Source organism: Cebidichthys violaceus, unplaced genomic scaffold (assembly GCF_023349555.1).
Source record: "Cebidichthys violaceus isolate CVI_PGR_0920_01 unplaced genomic scaffold, fCebVio1.0.p SCAF_20, whole genome shotgun sequence".
NCBI classification, from domain to species: domain Eukaryota; kingdom Metazoa; phylum Chordata; class Actinopteri; order Perciformes; family Stichaeidae; genus Cebidichthys; species Cebidichthys violaceus.
The window spans coordinates 2,734,111-2,746,153 of NW_027176373.1; the positions used below are offsets into that span (position 1 = coordinate 2,734,111).

At 39.0% G+C, this 12,043-nt stretch overlaps 1 protein-coding gene across 1 annotated transcript; it reads right to left on the reverse strand.

The window, feature by feature from the left end:
• Positions 1-1,226: 1,226 nt before the first annotated feature.
• On the reverse strand, positions 1,227-11,112 carry LOC137876669 (sodium- and chloride-dependent GABA transporter 2-like). Its single transcript, XM_068716444.1, has 14 exons — positions 10,889-11,112; positions 10,651-10,785; positions 10,190-10,330; positions 9,878-9,965; positions 9,142-9,274; positions 7,400-7,534; positions 7,194-7,297; positions 6,546-6,670; positions 5,268-5,380; positions 5,049-5,186; positions 4,057-4,159; positions 3,774-3,874; positions 3,206-3,376; positions 1,227-2,387 (listed from the first exon to the last, which is right to left on the reverse strand). Exons 1-14 carry the CDS (start codon positions 11,070-11,072, stop codon positions 2,268-2,270), a joined length of 1,791 nt encoding a protein of 596 aa, XP_068572545.1. The 5' UTR covers positions 11,073-11,112; the 3' UTR covers positions 1,227-2,267.
• Between the last annotated feature and the right edge of the window lie 931 nt (positions 11,113-12,043).

The window sequence follows — 12,043 nt, forward strand, 5'->3', positions numbered from 1 at the left end:
TTGTTAAAATCTAGTAATGATTTCAGTTTACAGTTTCCTAAATACATTAGTACATTGGTACATTTTTCTATATAAACCAAGCAAATGACATGCAGACACAATAGGAATGTCACTTTTTATTTGAAATTTTAACATCCGTCAGACATGGGACAAATTGGTCACATTTGAACCATGATGACCTGTTCAAATTCAATATGTACAGTCTATGAACACAACAGACCATGTGAAGTAGTCTGCCTTGTTATGGGCCTACAACTCAGTTTGGCCCCTGAGGCTCACTAGCGAGTTAATCCAGCCCTAATGTTCTGCTAGACATGTCAGAACATTCACAATCCACAGATCTGTGGAGATCACAAGTGTATTCTAGAGAAAGAATAAACTGGGCTGTCAATATGTGTTATGCCATTGACAGCTATAATGACCTAAATAAATTATGAATCCAAATTGAATGTATTTAAGGTCATATTTTTTCACCATGTGCTTTGGAGCCTTTACTGGTCCAGGGTTGTCTCCCATATCACTTATTCGCTTTGTAAGTTTTTTTATTTTAAACTGAGGGAATATCCACATCTTTCTATGTCTCCTTATCTTTGGAGAGTACGGTGGGGGACGTATTATTACACAAAGGCAAATTGTTTTAGTCACCGTAGCTTGTGACTTCAGGGTAGCCCATGCATTCCCATATGCTGCAACGATAAGAGTCGCCTGGTTAGTGTTTATAATTGTGCAACGACAAGCGCTACAAGATCAACGCCATACAATAAATCCATTGTGCATGTGTTTTAAGTCACTGGTATGTGCATGGGATTTAAGTATGTACACACTGCGTACAGTGGTAACCTTTAATATTTCACCTCTGAACTTGCATATCCTACAATAATGACTAGGGTTGGGTCACAGGGTTGGCGGTTCAATCCCCACCTTCTCCTGTCCATGAAGTGTCCATGAGCAAGACACTGCACCCCAAATTGAACTCCTGACATTTTGACATGTTACAGTAGGAAATGCTGACTCACTGTCACACGGTATTCTGGGGCACTTGAAGAAGAACTAAGTCATAGTTAATGCTCAATGACAACTGTGCTTTTCACTGCTAAGTCACAATGGTTAATGCTCTTTCATTGATAGCAAAAATACTTCAACACCATTGCAGAAATTAATCGGTAGCATGCACCTTTTATATGACATAAAAAAGTAATCACGTTAACTTAATCATTTTCACCATCTGCCATCCTATTTTTTATTTGGTTATCCATCGTTTGCATACAGAGGGCAGACGAAATACATAATATAATAACACTTGAAAAACACATGACAAAAGTAGCAGGTTAACCTATAGTCCATTATAAACACGAGTTGAACCTAGGTGTGTACAAACCTACAGTTACAATATTGTATGTCAAGGTGAAATAACCTAAATGTGTTGTTGTAAGGCACTTACCATAGTTTAAAGAGGTTATATAAAGGCGTGTGTATAGCACTATATAGGGTGCATACATTCCTCGTGATATTTAGATACAAATATACTGCAGAAAGCACTACACAGGATAAGGTTATCTAAGCATACTGTATGTGTAAGCTTTAAATGGTGCATCTGTTGTACCTCGGATTGAAGACTTTTCTCTTTGCTGCTGCCTTCAATTGAACCAGATTTAAGGATATTAATCAATTTCCTGCATTTCTGCATTTTACTACTGTATTTTATTTCTTAAACTGCACTGCTTCAATAAATGTTCTTAATTGTTTTTAAACCTCATTTTCTTTTGCCTTATGTTTTGATGCTTTTAATGGTTTTATGTGAAGCACTTTGAATTGCCTTGTTGTTGAAATGTGCTATACAAATAAACTTGTATTGCCTCAGAATGAATTGCAGCTGCAAAACCTTGCACAAGCCAAGTCCTGTTCTTTCGAAACAAAATCCATCTTTATAAAATGTGACCGTTTCAATATTCCTACCAAATGATATTTAAAATAAATGTATATGAAAAAAGTACAGGTAGACCAACAACTTTGTTGTGGTGATAAGGCCAGTGCCTTTATCTATCAAGCAGTTTAGAGGGACATTTTGGATTAAAGTGAAAGATAATAATCTACATTATTCAACTTCTACTCCTATTCTTAAACTGAAGAACTAAAGCTATTTGTCAAATTTCTTCTGTCAGCATCTTTGCTGGTTACAGTACAGAAACAAAGGCAAAAGACACGTTTGGGAATGACTTCACAATGTCGCATTACTCATGATGGACTACTACAATTTGTGCTCCTTATTAAGTGAGTTTCCCACTTTGGGATAGAGGTTTGAGTTCTGTGGCGGCAGTGGGCCCCATTGTGGGAAAACTTTTTTGATCCAGGTTAAGGTCCACAGGCTGGCAGAGCAACAAGAATCGCTGAGGAAAAAACAAAAACAGATTCAAGAGTGAAGTCAAATTCAGTTGAGCTGAGGATAAAACACAATGCATTACTTTGTGCATACCAGGAGTGATTCTTTGCACTATTTCTCCTTTATGTCAGTATGATAATAGTGCATGGTCAAATTATTGTACCTTTTAAAACAATTTTGCACATAACTTATACTTTTTAGAGATTTCTTTTGTATAATTAAGTTGCACCTTTGTTGAAGCATTAATATAAATTTAAATCGCTTTAATATTGCAGCTGGTAAAGGTGGTGCTAATTTACTTTATATACCTTTTCTGCTGGTTAGCTCGTGAATTTCCACACAGGAATCAAAGTTTTATCTTAATCCATAATATTAGCCTATATCATCATTTATTTGTTGATTATATTTTCTTTTGTTATTTTCTAAATCCGCAAAGTAACAAGTAACTTCAGTTATCAAAAAATGTAGTCGAGTAAAAAGTACAATATTTGCCTCTAAAGTGAAGTTGCAGAAAATGGAAATACTCAAATGCAAGTACCTCAAAATTGTACTTAACTACTTGAAAAGATTTACTTGGTTACAAGCGCCAGATTTACCCTTTAAGCAGGAAAAGATGTCCGACATTCAAAAATAAAAGTTTTTTTCAAGTAATATCATCCCCCAGATGTTTTCTACAAACTGTTCTTGAATAATAGGTTCTGCCAACAAACACAAAATAACCATAATCTATATCAGAGGTTAAAGGTTTTACCAAACATCAGTGAGAGCAAAATTTTCTCAAAAGTACTTTTACAATTCAGAGTGAAGCATGAGGAGTATATTCACCTGTTGAAGAGTGCCTTTTGCCTGCATTACTTTGTATACCATGAACAGAGGGATGAGGGAGAGGGAGACACTGGCTATGAACCACCCCAAGATGTTAGCCCAGAGTGGATAAACATAGGTGTTACTGAACTTCAGCGGGGAGTATTTGATGATAGAGAAGATGAAGGTGCCCTGGGATTAGAGGAGACAAAGTGGATTAGTGTTGAATGTACTAAGTCTGTACTAACGTAACTGTGTAACTCGAAAAGACAAGACACCTACTTAAATTAACTCTAACCTCTAACCTGTGAAGTTCCGCTGGGAGGAATTGCAAATTAAATTAAAGGTTCAAAAGAGGATAAGGTAAAACGAGCACTTTACATAGAAGATATAGATTCCCCATTTATTATGTATGCGCATGTTCTCAGCTGTGTGCATTGCCTGAGATGTATCTGCACATCATTCTCGCCGTGGTTGGTTCCTCCTTTTCTCTCATGAACTCGCATCACATCCTACATCTAATGGAACAGTTGGTAGACAGATAGCAACATACATGAAACACCTGAGACTGAAAGCACTGAACTCTTACAAAACAGAAGAAGGGAGTGATGTAGCGCCAGCAGTACTTCATAAAAGGGTACGGACGATAACCGATCATGTCGGTGATGTTGCCATAGAAACGGTCAGCACCTTTTGGAAAAAGAAAAGATATTAGGTTAATCTCGTCTTTAGGGGAATTTCTCTGCATATCAAATGTCCGAACCGTGTTTTTTTGCCCTGTTGACATACGTTGTAAGACAAGTTTCTCATAATTCGAGTTTCGTCAAGAGGATGAAGACTTTGTGTGGTTGGTTGTGTCGTCTCTGACTTACCGTACACCCAGGCAATGCTGATAGACTGGAAGAGGGAGAGGATGAGCAGGGTGGTTCCGCTGCAGACATGATGGTCCAACAGATGGAGCAGGTACATCCCTCCCTGAACACAAGGGCATAGGTAACCGCTACTGGCAGAGCGACAGGTGGAGGCTGGATTACATCAGAGTTTTCTTTGTGTAAGTACCTTGGGTGTCTTTGTGAGAGTATTGCCTTGAGAGTATTTTGTGTTTAATTATGTCTGATGACTCGCTTCATTGAACAAAAAGTACTTTACATGCAAAACGTGCCTGTCTTCTTTTGATCCAATGACCACCATGGGGCCAAGTACCAGTTAATACAGTGAGGCAGTGCTATTTCACAGTTGTCTTGCATTCACGCTGAGTTTCACAATTGGTGAAAAGTTGTAGTTTTCCAATTCATTTAAGGTTTTATTAAAAAAGATCTAGTGACAGTTTTTAACCTTGATTGAGTTTACACTTAAGTTGAAACTAATTGCAATCATTCTTAAATGTTGTAGCATTGTGACCAGACAGTGAAATATATTATTTAAATATATAGCTACAGAACACTGGATTCAGCAACAGCGAGATGTTCCCTAAATATGAAGCTTGAGCCAGTAGCTAGTTAGCTTAGCTTAGCATAAAGACACTGCCTCCTGACCATGAAATAGTCCAGCACATAATCCCCCGTAAAAAAACATTAATTTATGTTTACACATGTGAAATATAATGTGTTGAATTGTGCACTTTAGAGGTGCTGGTGAATATCAGACAGAGCCCTATTTGCAGTTGGTGTTTGTATCCTTTTTTCAGTCACTTTATGATATTTGGATTGACTTATATTTGTTAGTTTTTAGTCGTTTTATGCACTAACTTTCTCTGCTTTGCTTTTTGTGAGTTTCTAAAGCACATTAATTCATTCATTATCATAAATAACATGTTAGAAAATATTGAGAAAGGGTTCTGCTAACTGTCTAGCACTGTACAAACCTCAGTGACCAGAGAGAGTCCCAGCAAACAGCAGACACTGCAGATAGCCAGCAGAACCAGCTCACGTCTAAAACCTTGGCGCAGGTAAGTGGGGAACATATCTGTCAGAGTCGTCATCAGACACTCCAGACCAACAAACTGTAAGGAACCAGTGGGAGGGATGAGAATCAGGGCTTTGTTCATTCATTCATTATTCACTTAGAGAGGTTCGGCCGGTACCTGACTGTCCAATCCCAGCAGAATAATCATGAGGAAGAAACACACCGACCAAAGCTGAGGCATGGGCATCATGGCTACAGCACGTGGGTAGACAATGAATGCCAACCCTGGACCTACACACAAACACACAGAATGTAACAAGATATAACACAAACATATGTTAAAGGCAAAAGACGGAAATATAATTTGAATGTTTATCATATGACTGAATTTAAAGACATAGCTACATTTTAATTTTGACCTGATGAAAAAGTCAGGGGATCACAAAATTAATAAAAATTCATTTTAAGGGGACGGTAATGTGTAATGTTGGCAGACTGGAAAAAACGGGAGTATAAAACATGAAATTTTGAGAAAGTGTGAGTAACTATAAGAGGTCCTTGAGCGTGCAGCCGTAACTGGTAAGAAAAGGAGAGGTGCAAGCTCACTTAGTCACAGACGCACACAGTCACACACAGAATAACCTCTCCCAAGGCGTACGCCTGGAGGAGATAACGAACTCTGTATAGCTCTTCTAAAACTAGTTGAATTGTTTGCCTTAGTGTTGATATTGGATTTTATTCTGATGCAACGGCCTGGTGCATTTGCGCTCCGGACACGTTTTATTGACGCGTCTAGAGTTCTTTTCACCAAGAGGCGTTGTCGCTCTCGGAAATGCCAGATTTTCTGGCTGCCAGCAGCAAAGCCAGTCGCAGCAGCCAATGAAGCATAACCGTGTATTTCATGTTTGTTTTAAATGCAAATCATTGATGATTGACGCTTTTACTACAAATGTCTACGTAGGACCAATGAGAGTAGCAGTACGTGAGACCTGTTGATGCAGTTATAGTTCTGAGTAGTTGTCAAAATAACAATATTTATCATGAACTAGTTTATGATTCATAAAATGAAGGCCATGATTAATGTCAAAACTGACTCTCATTAATCTTTCTTTTTTTGTCTTTAGCTCTGCTTGCTGGTTAAAATGAATCATGCTCACTTGATGTGAGCCGCATGCTTTGAGTTTAAGGTAATACAAGAAGAAAAGAAAAATCACACTAGAGAAAAAAATATGGCAGAAAAAGGTATAAGCCTGTTTGTAAGCTTCTTAGTTTGGAAAGATAAAGGGATAAGGATAAAGAAACATGGCAGGATTTGGCACAATTTCCACATTTCAGCAGGTAGTGGGTATGCAGGGAGCAGTGTCTGGCAACTTATTACACAAGCTCCCCGAAAACGCTGCACAGGAAATGTCTCTCTGCTCACTTTTTAGTTGTATTTTGCTCAGTCAGTACTTGCCTGATTGAGCTACTTCAGAAATATCCACCCCTTGTTCGTTGGTCATGAAACCCAAAACAGAGAAAATGGCGAAGCCTGATACAATGCTGGTGGCACTGTTCAATAGACACAAGTAGAAACAGTCCCTGGAAGAAAAATTAATACAGTTCAAAAAAATGTAAAGGAGTCAATGCTCATTTTACTAGCTAATGTTAAACCTGATCATCAGATGGTTTATATCCTTTGGAAGAAATTTCACGTAATCCTCCTATTGTGTTCGTTCCTTTTATGGTGTCTGTTTTAAGTGTTCATAAAGCCAACATAAAGCATACATTATGTCCAGATGTTGTGGGACATCTTTAACCAACTTAATTCCGCCTCATTATTAGAAGTTCTACACTTATTTTTGGAATTTCTGGTGTATTGACCAGAAATAATACCACTTGCTTTTCAGAAGAAGAAATACAATTCACTTGTTATTTTGACTAAAGTTAAGACCAGAGGAAACAAAACTAACTGATATGATTTTATTCAAAAAGAACCATCATAACAACGTATTTCTAAACGAACATTTATTTCAAGAATGTAGATTGCCCCTAAAACAGGTGAGGGGAGTGTTGGTTGTTTTACATCTGCTCGATGAACACGATATTAGCTCACAACACTCACTTGTAACAGTCGTTCTTGTAGTTGTTGTAACTCCCAAGAGAGGTTAGGAATCCAAGGCCGATGGCATAGGAGAAGAAGATCTGAGTGCCAGCATCCATCCACACCTGAAAAGGTCAAACCAATAAAAAGTGTTTATGTGCATGATGACTCTCTGTAGGGAAAACACTCCAGTGGTTCTGCTCCAAAGGTCCTATGTGTGTTCTTACCTGGGGATCTGAAAGGCGGGAGATGTCAGGGTAGAGGTAGTAAATGATCCCGTCCATTGCTCCCGGTAGTGTTACACCACGTATGAGCAAAACAAACAGCATAGCAAAGGGGAAAGTGGCTGTAAAGTAAGCTGCCTGAAAGGAAAAAAAAAGAAACAAAGACACTTATAGTCAATTTGCACCATCCTAACAGATCAGCAACATCTGGAGGGATTTAGTTATGTTAGACAACTTGGCTTAATAAATTACTTTGGTTATCAAAGTAGTTGCTGATACATTTTCCACCAATGCACTAATCAATTAATGGACTAATTGTTTCAGCACTCCTGAGGTGTATTGATCTTAAAAACAATCACTCCCAACATATGAATGTAGATGAGCCTAGTTAATTGGGTAACAGGCAGCTAAATATTGTAGTTTGTGTTGTAGCATCTGCATTTGAACCAATACATTAGTTATTAAGAAATGTAAAACTTGGATTATTGCAGTGTACATTAGCTTCAGCCACTGTAATGTTTTAAAGTTTAGATCCATGTGTGTTAGGCAACACTGGTCAGACTTATATGAAGTTTGGGGGTCTGAGTTTATTGGATTGTTTTAATGTGAATGTTTGTGCCTTAAAGACACACCAAACCTTTGTCAACCTAATATAACACGATTGATTTCCTAATCCTTGATATTCCCCCAACCAACTCTTTGCCACTTCTATTGCCTAGTCCCAACCACTTTATCCCTGGAACATCCCTGGTTGTCATTCCCTCGATCGACGGTTCACGTTCACCTCGACCATATTATCGTGGATGCCTGACCGACTGGGGGCAAGCCATGGAATGGAATCTGAGCTGTGATGAAAACTGCAAATAAGAGCCTGGACTAACTCTCAGTCTAGGACTGAAACACTAACCGTAGGACTATTGACTAAAGCAAATAGGTGTGAATATATTTGCAGCCGTATAATAGTAGAAGTATGGTCAAATCGAAACATTTCTGTTTGACATCACAAGTTCCTGTAGTGCTGACAGTTGCAGGATCACAGGTTAAGTATCGGATCTGAGCCAAACACCTGTAGCCTCAGGCCAAAACATAGCTCACGTGGTCCCGTTTGTAATTCGTTGCTTGGGATCTGAAAATCACTCTTAGTCTGACCCCTCACCAGACACAAATGTACCCTACCAGCAGCTCACTAGCCCCCACGACACAGCTCCCAGGCTCACAGGGGGGCACACACCCCTCCACCATAAAAAGGTGGTGATAATGTAACAACTGCGAGTAGTGGGAAATAAAAATGCTGATGTAATAACCTGCCTACAATGTCATAAAAATGTTGAGCAAATACAGTATATGTTATATATTTTACCATATAACTTATTACATTTTGTGATTAATACATAATGATTTTAGTGGAATTTTTTACCCACAAACATGGATTTGTACATCTTAAATTACACACTTCAGAGACCCGGTATCAGTTGATGCCAGGGGGGCTGCAGCTATGAAAGGCATTGTAACCAACATAGCTGTTTATGGTGGGAAGCCACTAAACCAGTGAGGGATAATGCCCTATTGAAGTAGATGTGAGATGTCAGGTTTAATAATAACTTTAAAATAACTTGACATTGAGTTTTAAATAACTTGAAATTCATGAAAATAACAAAAACTTAATTTATACCAGTGTATAGGGGAGATTTGTACAAAAATATGTGAAACATTTATGAACGTTGTCAAGTCTTAAAGGAGCTAACCTTTCCGGTTGACTTGATGCCCTTCCAAATGCAAAAGTAGCAGATGACCCAGGTCAGGATGAGACACAAGACCAGCTCCCACCTCAAGCTCCCGACCTCCTCGATACCACCAGAGATTTTCAAAACCCGGTGCCTGGACAGAGAAGGTGCAAGGGGAGCAATGGTGTGGGTGAGAGGGAGAGCAAAACATGTAATTACAAGTGTAAGGGAAGGATTAGAGGGAGACTGGAAAATGAAGCATCAGCATGAGATGGCGAATGAGTGACAGAAAGGAACAGGAGAGAAAATCAGAGGTGGCCTGGGGGGAGGTAAAAAAAAAATGCAGCAAGTGTTCTCTTGAATGTATATGGTCGGAAAAATACGATAAAGTGCCCACTAAAGGAGCTCTTTCAAGTTGAGAAGTATTATAAAATGCACTATTAGCTGCCTCTATGGTAGCTAAAACGTACCCTTCCGCAATTGTGATGTAGTACCTTTCATAGATGCCCCTCTAGTGGCAGAAATCGTGGTGCAATGAGGTATAGTCTGCACTACATGTTAGAAATCTTTCTGCAAGCTGGTGCCTTACAGCATGCAGCTGCTGGTGCACTTTTTTTTTGCCACCCCTGTCCCTCCAGACTGGTGGCAGACTCAGGCTGTCTGACTGTTGAGAAAAGAGAAAAGGAGCAGAGAAGAAAGAAAGGAAAGGGATTTGAAAGAAAAAAATAGCATTCAATTCAACTTGTTGCATGCTTACTCCCAGAACTCCACAACAGGAAGAGTGGTATTCTGTCTGGATGTTATGCTGAGGCTCAGATTTGGATGGTTGATGTCCAGACATGAGTCTAGTATAAGAAAACAAAGGGCTGGGAATTAAATAAATGCTTACTTCCAAAGTTAAAGGTATACTTAAAACATGGCTTGTTGTTAACGAAATGAGTAACCAAATCCGTACTTTCAACATATCCGCAAAGAGGAAAGTCTTCATACAATTTTTGGGGGGAATTTTATAAACTATTTTCACTTACAGGTGTCTGAAGCTCTTGCCAAAAGCTGGAGGACAGCCTACCTGTGTTCCAGTCGTGTCCACATGTGGCCCAAGGCAAATCCGCGCTGAAGGATGAGAACAGGTAAAAGAATGCCCATGCAATGATGATAATATATGAGGTGGCACTGAATGTGATGATCAATTGACTGGCATAGCCCATGCCTGAAAAGAAAAAAATGCACGTGAGTTTGGCGCACAGATAATATTCAGTTTTTACACTCAACACCGTCTTTTGGGTACAGAGTCACCTGTGCAAAACGTAAATAACTTCGAAAATAAACATTATGCTGTTGTATAAAAGACAAAGCACAATTTATTGTATTTGCTCCAAGACAATCGGGTGACAAAGGATATGCTTAAAAAAGACTTCGTGCGTAAATACGCGCGCCGCTTACATCCGTGTCCGCTTAACAATATGACAAGCCACTTGACAAATATGACAAAAATGTTTGCAAAGGAGAAAAAAAACACATTGTATTTACCTTGAAAAAGCGGACAAATCCGTCTCCAGCACGTGACACTCCCCTGGCTTGTGTATTGTCCTAAGGCAGTCTCAAGGAAGAATAAGGGGATTCCGCATGTAATCATGAACAAGATGTATGGTATGAAGAACACACCTGCAAAAAAATATGTTTTACTTCCTAATGCACCGAGAAATATATATGTATATGTGCGTCTATACATACATATATTTAGCAATAGCTGCTCAAAATAACTCGCCTCCGCCGTTTCTGTAGCACAGGTAGGGGAACCTCCATACATTGCCAGGTCCGATTATTGCGCCCATCACGGTCAGGATGAACTCTGCTTTATTCCCCCAATGACCCCGTCCCTCCAACTCTTTAGGCGTCTGTGGGTGTCCGTTTGGCACAGGAACTGTGCAGGTGCCATTCTTTCCCTTCATGGCCGTCTTTTACCCCTTTCACTCCCTACGTTTCCTAAAATCACTGCAGTGCCAACTTTGCCTTGTACCCAAGACTAAAGACTTTGATTGTGGGTTCTAGCTTCCTCTCCCACTGTCAGACAAAACTGCACCTCATGAATGAACATGAAGTAGGAATGTTGTTGGCTGACACGGAGATTCCACAGTTCTGTTACAAAGAAGGTCCCGCTGTTGCGCCGGCTTTGTCATAACTATATAACTATACGTTGCAGATACGTAGATGGGCATTAGGGGAGGGTGTCAAAGGAAGCTTGGAAACGTATGGATCCCTATTCAAACGTCATCGGTGTGTTGTTTGCCTTTCTTGGTTAAAGGTCTTGTCTTAATGTTTTTTATATTTTTTTTTACCTTGTTGCTGCTGTACTCAATTCCGTTGTATCTTTTTATAATAACAATACACATCCTTATCCTTATCCAACTCAGAAAACACTACAAATGATTCAGTTTAGTATACTAACAATGTGATGAGAATCACGCTTTAAGGATGAATGAATGACGCCTGCACCACAATATTCTACTCGTATATATTGATCTCTTTGATTGTTGTATCTGGAGAAATCAGCCGCTGAACGAGAAAACACCTACAATGCAAGAACTGACCGCTAGGTAGCACTACCTCTCACTCAGTTTATCATGCAACACATGTTATTGCACAGCACATAGAGCACATATAAACAGTTGTTCGTCTTTACGAGTTTTCACACATAGTCATTTCAATTCAATTAAACCTTTTTTTGTAACGCAAAACATGTAGTAATGAGAATAGATTGTAACTCCAAAGAAATATATGAAATGGTATATTTTGAGGTTAATTCTGAAAGTTATTCATTAAACTTCATCTTTCCAACGCTACATACAAAAACGTCCACAAGAGTGAACTACTGTACCTAAACAACCATCATAGCAAATATGTTAACTGATTTATTTTCAAA